The sequence below is a fragment of the Thermochaetoides thermophila genome, assembly GCF_000221225.1.
Source record: "Thermochaetoides thermophila DSM 1495 unplaced genomic scaffold scf7180000011801, whole genome shotgun sequence".
Lineage (NCBI taxonomy): Eukaryota > Fungi > Ascomycota > Sordariomycetes > Sordariales > Chaetomiaceae > Thermochaetoides > Thermochaetoides thermophila.
In genome coordinates this window covers 73368-86437 of record NW_006383021.1, presented here as the reverse complement: position 1 = coordinate 86437, position 13070 = coordinate 73368, and the positions used below count along the sequence as shown (strand labels likewise).

The 13070-nt window shown below is 53.6% G+C and overlaps 4 protein-coding genes across 4 annotated transcripts; 2 read left to right on the top strand and 2 right to left on the bottom strand.

Annotated features, from left to right (window-relative positions):
- Positions 1 to 715: 715 nt before the first annotated feature.
- CTHT_0000270 (uncharacterized protein) lies at positions 716 to 2551 on the top strand (the record flags this gene model as incomplete). The annotated part of the gene is made up of 1 exon (XM_006690519.1): positions 716 to 2551. One exon carries the CDS (start codon positions 716 to 718, stop codon positions 2549 to 2551), a length of 1836 nt encoding a protein of 611 aa, XP_006690582.1.
- A 1337-nt stretch (positions 2552 to 3888) lies between these two features.
- On the bottom strand, positions 3889 to 6186 carry CTHT_0000260 (uncharacterized protein; the record flags this gene model as incomplete). The annotated part of the gene is made up of 2 exons (XM_006690518.1): positions 3889 to 4407; positions 4462 to 6186. 2 exons carry the CDS (start codon positions 6184 to 6186, stop codon positions 3889 to 3891), a joined length of 2244 nt encoding a protein of 747 aa, XP_006690581.1.
- Positions 6187 to 9156: 2970 nt separating this feature from the next.
- CTHT_0000250 (uncharacterized protein) lies at positions 9157 to 9856 on the top strand (the record flags this gene model as incomplete). Its single annotated transcript, XM_006690517.1, has 3 exons — positions 9157 to 9482; positions 9562 to 9707; positions 9783 to 9856. 3 exons carry the CDS (start codon positions 9157 to 9159, stop codon positions 9854 to 9856), a joined length of 546 nt encoding a protein of 181 aa, XP_006690580.1.
- Positions 9857 to 11348: 1492 nt separating this feature from the next.
- On the bottom strand, positions 11349 to 12782 carry CTHT_0000240 (uncharacterized protein; the record flags this gene model as incomplete). Its single annotated transcript, XM_006690516.1, has 1 exon — positions 11349 to 12782. The coding sequence occupies one exon, from the start codon at positions 12780 to 12782 to the stop codon at positions 11349 to 11351; it is 1434 nt and encodes a 477-aa protein (XP_006690579.1).
- Positions 12783 to 13070: the final 288 nt, after the last annotated feature.

Here is a 13070-nt window from a genome sequence, read left to right as displayed (position 1 = left end):
CCTGTGTTACCGTACAACATGTACAACGAGTTCGGTTGGATACCAATAGCTAACATTCTAGAGATGTATTTCACGCAAACTGTTCAGATCGAAGATGTCGTTCTGCTATGCATGGGATTTGACATTGACCTTTAACTATCATCGTGCACAACTCTCCAGGATATGTGTGGAGTTGGTGTTAAGTGTGCACTCCAGCGTGTCATATCTTTACTACTCTCTCCTCTCCTTGACACTGTGACATCACCAACGTCGCAACAATGCTGTGTCAGACCATCACGGCTTTAGGAACTGACAGCCCGTCTAACGGGAGGAAAGCTTGTGTTACCCTCCCTTTCGGGTTAGTTGTTTGGATGCGACCGACCAAATGGCATGTATGAGAACAATGATGGTGAAAGCCAAGTAAAGACTGTATCGGTCGTCCTGCGGCAGATGGCTGCAGTGAGGTTTTGCAAAGATGGTCGATCGACAGAAGAAACGTGAAACAAGGAGACGGTGCCACAGTGGGATAGAAGTGTTTTTGGATTTCTGAATTCTTGGGGCGATGATCTTAGGGTTGTCCCTTATTCCTTCCCCCTTACCTCTAACCTACGACTTCCTTCTTGTCGCTCGCTACTAGCAACAGCTTTTCGACCAACCCTTTCCTTTTCACAAAACATATCCTTCTTGACCTTCACACATTATTCTAACCAGCAGCCACGACATGTCATAATACGCCATGCCCTCCAAGCTCTCCTCACGAAGCTCCCTCATTATACTGGTTGCCCTGCTGCTGGCTGTGCTCTTTCTAACAGCCTCCCGCCTTCACAATGCCTCACCAGCCTTCTCACACCTTGTTGAGGACTGGTCCTATCGGCCAAGTGCTAGTAGCAGCGAGGTCACTCCAACAAAGGATGCTGTTCACGATGGTATCCCTCCTCAGGGACCTCTCCATGCACCGACCGGCTCTAAGCCCGTCAAGATCAACGATGTTTCCCCACCAAACCCTGCGATACAGGCTTTCTGCTCCCATGACCTTGATCTCCTCCGCCAAAAGGATCTCGGCCTGACCCAAAAAGTTCTTTATACCCGACGTTGCGTTCGCCCCGTTTACAAGTCTACAACGGACCCTAGTGTTCTCGCCAACGTCACCGATGACCCCTTCTTCACGAGCACAGTAACCATCGACCTCCAAAGCAGCGACTCTTGCGTAGCCGGGACAAAACCTCCGCCGTGCGAGCCACTCACTCTCCATGTCCCTCCTGCTTATCCCGACCCAACCGACTCCCACTACCGACATTTCCTCTTTGGCGTGGCATCAACCTACGACAGGGTAGAGTCATCTCTTCCTGTCTTTAAGCACTGGATGGCCAACACCGGCGCACGCATCGTTTTTGTTATTACCGACGCCCGGCGCAACGATCGCCCCCTCGACTTAGACGCTCTCAGAAAGAAGTACCGTGCCGAAGGTATGCGTGCAGAAGTGATCTCCCCGCAATGGACATCCCCTCTCCCAAGGAAAAACAACCTTCATCCAAACCCCGACGATCCGATGCCTACCGAACAGCTGCACTTCCTTATGATCCGGGACATGCTCCATTTCGTGGCCCATCCTTCCGTGGAAGACACCCTCGGCGAGGACGACGAAATCTTCCCTGAAGTTCACTGGCTGGGTATCCTCGACGACGACACCTTCTTCCCTCACCTCCACCCCGTCTCCAAAGCCCTGTCCAAATACAACCACTCCCAACCCCTCTACCTCGGCGCCCTATCCGACAACTTCCACGCCCTCCAAGACTGGGGGTACATCGCGTTCGGTGGGGCAGGCGTCTTCCTCTCAGTGCCCCTGGCCCAGCAACTCAACCCACTACTTGAGACCTGCCTCGCAGAAACGGACATCTCCTCAGGAGACGGGATGCTAGCGGCGTGCGTGTACGCCAAAACCACCGCCAAACTGACACTCATCCCGGGCCTGTGGCAGCATGACATTAGGGGTGATCCCGCGGGCGTGTTTGAGGGCGGTCGTGGCAGGCCGATGCTCAGCCTGCACCATTGGAAGAGTTGGTATCATGCGCCAGTGAGGGAAATGGCGGGGGTAGTGAAGGTGTGTGGGGAGTGTTTTTTGCAGAGGTGGCGGTTTTGGCCTCCTATGTCGGTGGTGGATGATGATGGGAGCCTGAGGGGAAGGGAAGCGGCTGGGCAGGGGACGCCGGACGCGGTTGTGCTGACGAATGGATGGAGTGTTTCTGTTTATCAGAGGGGGTCTTTGGCCGAGGGATTTGATCTGGACTGGACGGAGGCGACGTTCGATAGTGCGCCAGGCGATGGGAGATATGATTTCACGTATGGGCCGTTTAGGAGGAGGATGGAGGAGCATGAGAAGAAGAGTTACCGGCTTGCTTTAGTTGACGGGCCGAAGGAGGTTGAGCCAGAGGGTACTGAGACTGCTTCAAAGGGTGGGTGGGGCAGTAGTAAGAAGGCCGAGGGGAAGAGGAAGTTCCGGCAGATATATGTGCACAAGGCAAAAGAAGAGGGAGGGATGGATGAGGTTGTTGAGTTAATGTGGGAGGTCTAGGGATTATGAGATGGCTCAGTGGTGGACAATGTGCCGACAAGAACTGATGAAACTGCTGAACTGGCTTCAGCGAACCATGAACTGCAGAATTGCAGCGACGAAAGGACAGCCATGAAGAGTTCAAGCGTCAACAACGGTAACGAGAACAAGGCTAGTGTCCTGTGACTTGCAAGCGAGAAATATAGGTTTATGGAAAGGAAATGGCGTTATGAGAAGGATGAGAGCGTTTTTTTTCTTCGTTATTTGTCTTTTAGCTGTGTATTATATCTGCTTCGTTAGATTGTTGCTCTCAATTAAGGGAAAACGACTTAGGAAAGGAATAAGATCTATGATTGGTTTGAGAAATGGCTATGTCACTAGGTAATAGAACTGGACAGATCGAAAACAACCTACTCTGCTTGACGGTGAGATGACACACTTGTGCTCTTGTCTCTTTTGTGCACTCCTCTGGCTCGTCCGACACAAATCCCTAAGCCAACACTTGCAAGGCCAAGGGTTAAAAAAAAAAAAAAGATATGACTCTAAATTGACTTTTTTTTACTTCTTTGTCTAACACAAAAAGACTACGGATTACAAAACATATGAAGGTCACTGTGCCTAACAAGGTGCACAAACAATTAGAAAACGTCGATCATTCAAACGCTACGCTCAGATCAGATATACCCTCATGTCACAACCACAACACCACGCCATAAAGCTTAACAACAGGAGCACTAAACGCATTACGACAAAAAAGACACCAAACTTCAAAAACCTCCAAACAAACCAGGCAGAGTGTTTCATCCCAACGCTAGGCAGCCAGCTTTCCTTCTTCTTCTTTCCTTTCCTTTCCCTCATATATACACATGCAACGTAGCTGGTGCTGCTCCTTTTCGCGCTGGTGCTTTTGACCACCTCTTCTGCCCCCAGTAAATCATACAAAGCTGGTGAGGAAAAAAAATAATCGCCATGTCTCCCCCAAGCAGGGTAGCCATTTATTTCCTCACCCAGCAGGCCACGCCGGGTGGCGAAGAATTAAGTATACACAATAAGAAGTAGAACAGAAGGGTAACAAAAGCCGGGTAGACGACGAAGGTATCCGGTATCATGCCGAAAGCGAAATAAAAGAAGCAAGGAGAAGATATGGCTGGCTGACTGAAGCCGCATAAAAAACGAAGGGTAACCTCAAAGTCGAAGTCGAAGCCGGGAAAAAAAAAAGAATTCACAAAAGCGTAAGGAGAAAAATGTCGAAACGAACGCCGATCCGAGTCATCGCCCATCCCATTGGGCTCAAAGAAATGGCATGCGTCAATCCGTCATAACCATAGTAATCCCACAACCCTTTTTAAAGGCTCCTCTTAAACCTTGCCCGCGTCCCGCACGGCCTGCATCCACTTTTCTTCCTCACCATTGCCGCCCATGACCTTGGGGCAGTAAGCTCTCCCATCGCCTGTGTCTGGCGCTGTGCCCAGGACTTCCCTGACCTCAGCAACGGTCTTTGTTCCGAGCAACGCCATCTCTTTTTGAAGGAGGTAGGCTACACCGGCACGGATGAGGAGGGCATCACCCTCGAAGACGTAAACATCCCAGAGGCGGGTAACCTCGTCAAGGGCGAGATGTCTCGTGAACAGGCCAGTGAAGATAGGGTTGAGGTAGCGGTCGAGGTCGCTGCCGCTGGGAATCTTGGTGGTGAGGTGCTCGTGAAGGGTGGGCGATTTTTGGGCGAGGTTCTGGAGCAGGAGGTTGTAGGCGGAGGTCTTGCCGCCGACGTCATGGGAGAAGAAGCTCACGGGTAGGCCCCTGTTAAGGACGTTGGCCAGTGAGATGAAGGCGTCGATCGGTGTGGGGAGGTTGAGGAGGAGGAGAGCGGCGATGGTCTGTGGACGTTAGCATGCACCCAAATCAACCATTCGACTCTGTGGAGTACTTACGTTGCAACCCGGGACGTAACCGATATCGCTCCGGTACATGGCATACGCGCGCAGGACGTCGAGTAAGCTTTGGTGCAGTGGCCCGCCAGGCTGGAAGATGCGCAGATCAGGCCAGGTGCGCTCACGCACATCCCTGCTGATCTCCGAGAACCAATTGACAGCACGCATATCCTCGGGGGTACCGTGCCCGGTCTTAACGCGCTGCTCGACCTCGCGAGCACGGTTCAGTGCCGCCTCGAACGAGGTCTTCGTAAGCCCAAGATCGTTGCCGATCGCCCGTGGCCAGACGAGCCCTCTGCTGCGCGGAGCAATACCCTTCCACCACAGATCCCGGGTCCGGCGCTCATGGATGGCCTCGTTCCAGCGAGGGATAATGTCGCGCTCCCAGATTTGCATCACACTGTCCACAACCACGTCGCGGGTTTCTGACTTCGCGCGCTTTGCAGCCTCGCGCTTACGCTCAGCTTCGAGGCTCTGTTGCATCATTTTTTGATATTCCCTCAGATGGCGACGCTCCTCCGCAGGATCCTTCGGCGGTAACCATGACGGACGTGTCCTGGATAGCACAGCCTCCTTCTCCTTGGAAATCGGCAGCGGGTCGATCATAATATTAGACCGACGTAATGGCGGCAATTCGGGCAGAGCCGACTTAACGCGGGGCTTTGAGTCCTCCGAGCGTCTCCGGAAGGTTGGTAATGAGCCCGTGCTGGCGCGCTGGGACTTGAGCTGCTGCTCCTTCTTCTCGATTTCCTTCTTCTCAATCTCTTCCGCATGCTCCTCGAGCTTCTCCGTCAGCGCCTTAGCCTCGGCGTTCAACTGGTTCAGCGCGGTCGTCCAGCTCTTTTGCCTAACCAGCACTGGACTGGTAACGCGGCTGCCAGGAGTAGAGCCGGGTGATGTGGCTGCTGAATCGGTCTTCCAGGTAGGCGACCTCAGGCAACCTTGTGCTGTCGCGACAGGCGGTGTGCCGTTCCCAACGCTGCGGATCCTCTCCTTAGGAGCACGCTCGGGTGAGGGCGACTTGGATGGGGGCTGACTGCGAATCCTCTCCGATGGGGGTCTGGGAGACAGTGGGACGTTGTCAAGAATCAGACCGTCGGGGATCTCGTCTCCATCATCTTCGTCGCATTCGAGCTCGAGTTCCATCGCGCTCTTGCGATCACGATTCGACTGCCAACTACTTCTCCTAGGCTTCATCGGCAAAGCCGGATCTCTTGGGGAAAGCGCAATACCCGGACTCGGACTCCGGTGGCGGCTCAGTGACGTTTGGGAGCGAGAAGGGGGACCGAGGTTACGTGTGCGAACGGGATCGGACAGCAGCCCCATGCTCGCGACGCGGCCATTTGGACTCCTTGGCGGGAAAGTCGGACGTGATGGCTGACTGGGGCTGAAGTCGCGGGTAGGGCGTGCCCTGGGGGTATCGCGAACAAACTGTGGCAGTCGGGGGGTTGAGGCCACAACGGGCTTCTTGGTGACGGAGCGGAGGTCGGAGATGGAGCGACTGTAGGGATTCGCAGTGCTCTTGAGGTCGGAGACGGCATGGAGGTCAACCTGGGGGTCGTCAAGTCCGATTTCCTCGAAGTGGTTCGCGTCGGCCAGCGCGCTGTCTTCTTCGGGGAGAGAGGCAAGAGACGACGACTTGGAGGACTTGGAAGCGGTCATGCCTGGAGGAGAGCCGGGGCCGGGGAGAGAAGTGTCGTGGAGCGGACGTTCGTAGATCATCATCTTGGCATGGCAGTTCGTCTACGGATAAAAAAAAGGAGATAGATGGATGTGCTGGAGAGATGGGGTACAGCGCAGACTCCGCGGTAGGACGATGGGATTCTCGTGCGGGGGAGATCGCTGTTTACCGGGCTGCAAGTCGCAGTGGAGCAGTCAGTTGCAGGCGTAGGCGCGTGGCTGACGATGCGGCAGCAAGCGTTCCAGGGCTCGTGGTGGTGTCGATCGGATGGAATGGCAGCCGTGGGCCCCTGAGATGCCCCCGAATGCCGGAGCGCTTGTCTCACAAATTGCAGCGCGCTTGGGCGATTGGCCGAGGATGCCTACAGTAGCCGCGATGAGCCCGAGGGAAGCGCGCTTTGTAGCAAACACGCTGAATCGGATTATGGCTAAGCTTAGTGACTTAAATGGGCTTTTTTTTTGTTGTGTGTGTGTGTATGTGTGTGTGTGTGTGTGTGTTTGTGGAATTTATTCGTTTGTGACCGCTGTCGTCGCGCAGTTGTATCTAAAATTCAAATCGCAGCTTGATGGCTCGTACTGTGCGATGCAGGGTTAGAGGTAAAAAAAAGAGTCGGTGATGCGGTGAACGCGAGCAAGAGTCGGATCCGAGCGAGTGTACAGAATCCTGACTGCTGCTGACACAGCGAAGGTGACCGATATCCGATATATTTTTGGTGTTGAGAACGAGTGACTGGCCGGGTGGTGGCCGTTGCTTGGTTTTGTGAGAAGGAAAACAGGAAAAATGAGAAGACTCGAGCGCTCAGAGATGGGATGAAAGGAGAGGGAAAAAAAAAAACAAAGAGCGTTGGCAGGCGTGCCCAGGGCCCAAGACCCAAAACTGGCCAAATGGCTTGCAAAAATGACGGAACGAGCTAGCACACCAAGCGAGAGGGGGCCCCTTCAGGGCCATCTGCAGGGGGACAGGCGGGAGGAGTGGGTCCTTGGCAGCCCAGGCAGCCCCGGCACAGCTGGGCCAGCCTATCGAGCTCGTGGGAACCGCAGCAGGAGATGGCACCCAAGAATCGGAGGAAGAAGCGTCTTTTGATATAATTAAAGTGACCGACCATCCATCGTCTGTCGGCCTGCACGACAGGACGATGATACTTATCAGTGACGCACTACGGCTACAGCTATCATCCATCGCTATCGCTGGTCGGCCGGCGTGCTGTGTGGTTCCGTGCTTGGCCGGACCACTGTCCCAACCAGGGCAGCCCAGTTTATCGAGTCCTGTGGCTGGTTCATGCGGTGACCTCTGTGGTCCAAGCTGGCGGCAGGGGATCGAGGGCGTGGTCAATATCGAATCAATGGCAACTCCTGAGATATAAAGACACTGCTCGTGGATGATATCAAGCACGTCAGAATGCCGGGCTGTCAGGATTGCTCTTCAGGGTGCATTCCGGGCCGCCATGGCATCGGCTATTTTGCGTTGGGCAATTGGGGATTGAGATCGGTGCAACTCCACGCAATGACCCAACGGCAGCAGCGAACTTCGATATCATCCCCCAACTTCAACGTTAAATCTTGTCGTGGGCTGACTCTAATGTTTTGAAACAATAACGGAAAGCAGGATGCCGGCGGCTTGCAGGGCCAAGCGGCCGGTTGCATGCAAGAAGTTTGTCTCTTGTGACGTTCGAACAGGCATGGTGAGCTCGCAGCAAAGACGATCGTCGCAGCAGCAGCGTCAAACTGTCTGTCTCGATATCACCACCACTAACTCGAACCATCACGTCGTCACTTTCGCCTGACCAGTTCTCTCTCCGTCTTATTTTATCACCGACAACCTAAAAAAACAACAACATCAGAACCCCCTTGCCTTTCCCAGGGATCATGGCGAGCTTCTAGAAAACCCAGATCCAGCCCAAGGACCCATGCGCACCGGAAATGACGAGGGGTGCCAATCTCGGTTTTTGGCCTTGGGCTCGTCGATGCATCGCTCCGCGCGGGACACGCCGACATGCAATTTTTAAGCTCTTTCCATTTGCTGCAAATGGTCTGTGCGCTGCCCCGCTTTGTGCCCCACCGCACTTGATGAAACGGCGCGTTTCCGATCCCGAGATCCGGGAATCGAGGGATCTTTGTTTCATTCAAGATCACGCCCTGCGACACGTTCAATGCTTGTTTTGTTGTCCGCGTTGAGGCACCTAAAACCGCACAATTGTATTGTGACTTATTTTTTTTTTTTTTGCGGGTTCAGCACAAAATGGCTTATTCATCTCGACACACAGTCGCAACTCGGGATACTCTTGTGCTGTTGAGTCGCATCCGTGCGTGCTCGAGCCTCGTCCATGATTCATCTTTGTTCTGCCGTCTTTGATCTCCAGATCATTGAAGACTGATTAACAGCAGCTCTCGTCCCACATACTTGTCGAGTTGGGTTGAAAGCAATACAACATGCTAATTGCTTTGAAACGAAGCTTCGATATGTTTTCCGAAACTTGTCTTGAGAGTCTTTGCGATGAGGCTTTCCTTACCTCCTTGCTGCTCGTCGTGTTGTATCTTGCCCTCAACCATGTTGACGTCAAGAGAAACCTTCGTTCACTTTTGTTGAACCCGTCTTACAGTGATGTTGACGTGTCTCCCATGGCAGCCTGATTTTGAGAGAGCCTTGTGAGAACTCATCCTTCACATCAAACCCCCTGTGTTGCTTTATGCTTCCATCTCATCTCCGTTCGCCGCCCGTTTGTTACGGCCGTCGTTGTCACAAGTCAGTTGTTGACTCACAATGGAAGTTAGTGGAAGGGATTCTGTAAAGTAAAAGGAAGGGGCGACCAAGGTGACTGCGCTCCTTCTCAATCGCGTTGCCTGGCCTACCGTTTTCTTTTTAGAACTCGATTGTTTTTCTTCCCAGGCGCATTTCCATCCACAACAACCATTTCCTTTGCTCTCTCCAACCGACTCACAAACCTTCATTCATCGCTTCTGACTACAACAACCGACCAAGACACTCGTTAACCCAAAAGAAAACCATCATCCAAAATGCGCCCTCTTGTCCTGACTCTCCTTTCCGTCCCCAGCATCCTGGCCGCTCCGGCAGGCTATTTCAAATCCTCCGGTCAGGACGGTCCTTACCATGACTTCTCTCTCTCTTGCGCCCACGTCTCTTTGGATGACCGCGGCAGCATCCTGTCTGCGTCCTGCGCCCGTCCTATCTGGGCTTCGTCCAACGGCAATGGCAACAATGGAAACAACCCGGGCAACCGGGGAAGCCCCCAGGCCCAGCAGATGATGCTGGACAATGAGTTGGACCTGCGCATGTGTGTTGGCATTGACCAGGAGACGGGCGAGCTGGCTTGGGATGTTTAGTACGTTGTGTTTCTTGCCCGGTTGTGGTACTGACACAAGTTAACCGACTGTTTTTTTTTTTCTTTTTTTGTGTTGTAGTGGCAAGTACACCAACTACTGCCAGGATTGCATCCTCTTCCGCCAGCCTGCTCCCGAACATCCCTCTCAGTTCAACCACCTACTGTCGTGCGAGTGCGCGCCGCTGGTTGGCATGGATGGCCCTGTTCGGTCGAGCCTCAACTTGGGTATGTTGCATTCTTTATCTTCTCTCTCTTTCAGTCTGGCAGCGGAATGTAGCTGACGATGACGAACTCACCTAGACGAGGGCATCGCCAACGAAATGGGCACCCTCAGGTGCGCCGGCGGCATGGCTTCGCTGACCCACCCTCAGTAAAACAGTTGTCGGTCACCAACTGTCTACACACGCAGCCTGTCAGCTTATCTGTTCTGTCCTGGTCAAGACTTAATGCCTGCCTGAACAACATCATCATCATCAGTCGAATGATTGATGAATTGCCTCCATGTATTCTACCGCAAGAACGGATCATCGGTCAGATCCTGTTCCCGTTATCTGCTGGTCTATGACATCCATACTCCCGGGATTCTGTATCAATCCTGGCAGGCTGCTGTAGTTTAGTTGAACATTAAGTGAAGAATCTGGGATTTTATTTTTATATACTAAACATATTGTTCTGTGCATACCGTGAATATGTGATGAGGTTGTAGTCGACCAGGCCTCGATGGTTTCAACATCGTGCCACGGTGACATTCGCCTAACGCCCCGCATCACACGCCCCACGAAGGCCGAAAAAATGGTAGGCGTGCCGTGTCTATACCCCGCATACATGTCCAAGATCTTGAATGTAGGATGTCGATAGGTGCGCGTTATCTCAGGGTGGGATGCGAAAACTTTGATTATTGCATGCAATGAGAGAGCATAGGTATACAAGCCGCACAAAGGCTTGTGCCATCCATATTAACCTACAAACTACCAGCGTACACACAAGACTGGGTCAAGGGAGAGGGGAAATCTAACACAAGCCAAGACAAATATGTATATCCACATCATCCTCTGTCTCATCGAGCGCTACGACTCAACAAAAGACACGGACTGACATCACCGTCCTGCTCATGGTCAAGAGATCAACATTAGCACCCTAAAAGATCCACTGATCATCGCTATTCACCTTTTTATCCACTGCCACGACAGATGCTGATTGATCAACCGTATATGGACACAAAACGGCTGTCTATGTACCACTACTGGTCCTATTTATACTCGTTACTTCCTTTTCTTTGACCCAAATGAGGCCTTCCCTCTCGTAAATCTCTACAAGAGGACACCAACGCCCGGTCGCCAAACGCCCGATTGATCAGTCGATCCGCCATGATGAGCTAGCACAACCCATGTCCACTTCCATTCCCCGAGTCCCCTTTCCTTTGACCCAGCCAAGAACCCGGAGCCAAAATCACCAGCATTTCACGAAGAGAGCGACCATCGGAACAATAGACACCCGGGTAACGCGGGAATCGACCTGCCCAAGTACGGCTGTTGTTCGGAACCGTAGACGAAAGGCCTTATCGGTTAAAGGCCCGTTAGCCAGGGAGTCTTGTGAAGCCACAAAGTCAAAGAGCTAGCCTGCTTGCTGGTTCGTTGTCTTGTCTATTCTTGCGTTTCAGAAAAATCGGCATCACGGCATGGTTCGTTGACCTTTTGTCCAGTTCATGCAACCCGAGATACAAAGATTGATAGAGAGAGAGAGCAAGAGAGCAGAGCCGAGAACCCGTCCGTATGCATTTTCCCTTCATCTAGTCCCTCATCCCCCTTTTAACCCAACTCACAAGACTTTCCAATCACACACAAACATTCCATCAAAAATCATCTTTTACGACGAAGTAGGAGGAGGAATCTTGGCGGGAGGAACACCGAGGCCGTTGTGGTTGCGGAAGAATAGGATGCCCTTGGCGGGACCCTCAGCGCCCTCAGAAGGTTCAACCCACTGGCACCAGCGAGCAGCGCGCCACATGGCTTTGATGAAGCCGATAGGCCCTTCGCGGGTGTCAGAGCGGTAGTGGCGGCCCATGACCTTCTTGATGGCCTCAGTGGCCTCGTCGGCGTTGTAGAAGGGGATAGTGCTGACATAGTGGTGCAGCACGTGAGTCTCAATGATGCCATGGAAGAGGTGGCGGCCGATGAAGCCAAACTCGCGATCAATAGTCGCAGCAGCGCCACGGACGAAGTTCCACTCCTCCTCGGTGTAGTGCGGCAGAGAGGGGTCGGTGTGCTGGAGGTACGTGATGGCAACCAGCCAGTGGTTGACCCACATGTAGGGGAAGAAGTACCAGACGAGCATGTTTGACCAGCCAAAGGTCTTGCCGCAGAAGACGAGGATCGAGATCATCAGAGCAATGCCGATGTCGCTGAGGATGATGTAGGGGACGTCGCGGTTCTCGAAGATCGGGCTGTTGGGGCTGAAGTGGTTGACGCCACCAAACAAACCATTCTTCTTGCCCTTGCCACGGCCCTCACGCTGGCGCTCATGGTTGTTGTGGCCAGTGACGTTGGTCAGCAGGTAGTTCCACCAGCCGATGAGCTGCTGGCCGATCAGGTGAATGAGGGTGACAATGGGGGCCTCCTCGGTCAGCTCAGAAAGCTCATGGACCATCCGGCCAATGCGAGTAGCATGCTGCTCGCGAGTGCGTGGCAGGAAGACCATGTCGCGGGCCATGTTGCCAGTAGCCTTGTGGTGCTTGCTGTGGCTGAGCTGCCAGCTGAAGTACGGAACGAGGAGAGATGAGTGAAGAATCCAGCCGACGAAGTTGTTGAGCTTGGTGTAAGGCGAGAAGGCATGGTGGCCGCACTCATGGGCCATGACCCAGATACCGGTGCCGAACAGACCCTGAAGGAAGGTGTACGCAAACCACAGAGCGGCGCGAACCGGCTTCGAGGGGATGTATTCGAGCGTCACGAACTTGTTCCAGAGGTAGAAGGTGACCGAGAGGTAGACGATGTCGCGGGCGACGTAGGCCAAGCTGCGGATGGCGGAGCGCTCGTAGCAATGCTTGGGGATGGCATCACGGATATCCTTGATGGTGAAGTCAGGGGGCACGAACTCGTTGCCGTACGTGTCGTACAGCTTAGGGTACTGCTTCTGGGACAGGTCCTTGTTGTCCTCGGAAGCCAGCGAGGACAGCGACGTCGACGAAGCAGAGGGACGGGGAGAGTCAACGGGAGACACGACAGCGCTCGACGCCGACGAGTCTGCCTCGGCCGCAGCCGAACGGAGGTTCCTCCTTTGGACGGGCTTGTTGGCGGCCATGACGTGGGTGTGGTTGACCGACTTTGTTTCGGGGGAAGAATCAAAGGGTCAAGGAAGCCACGGGAGGAAAGACACCGTCTGAGAGGTGCAGGAGAAGAACGGGAGAAAAAAATCTGGGAGGGTCAGCAACTGCGGGACGTCCTCTGCTGCTTGTCTTCCTGTCGTCTGCAAGCAAATGTTCCGGGCTGGGGACTTGGGCAGAGGAGGGGCTGGGCTTTAACTTACCCGTTCCAGGAGCAAACCTCGATCAGCGGCTCTGGCGAGAGGCAAAAGAAGGGGGACTGGAAA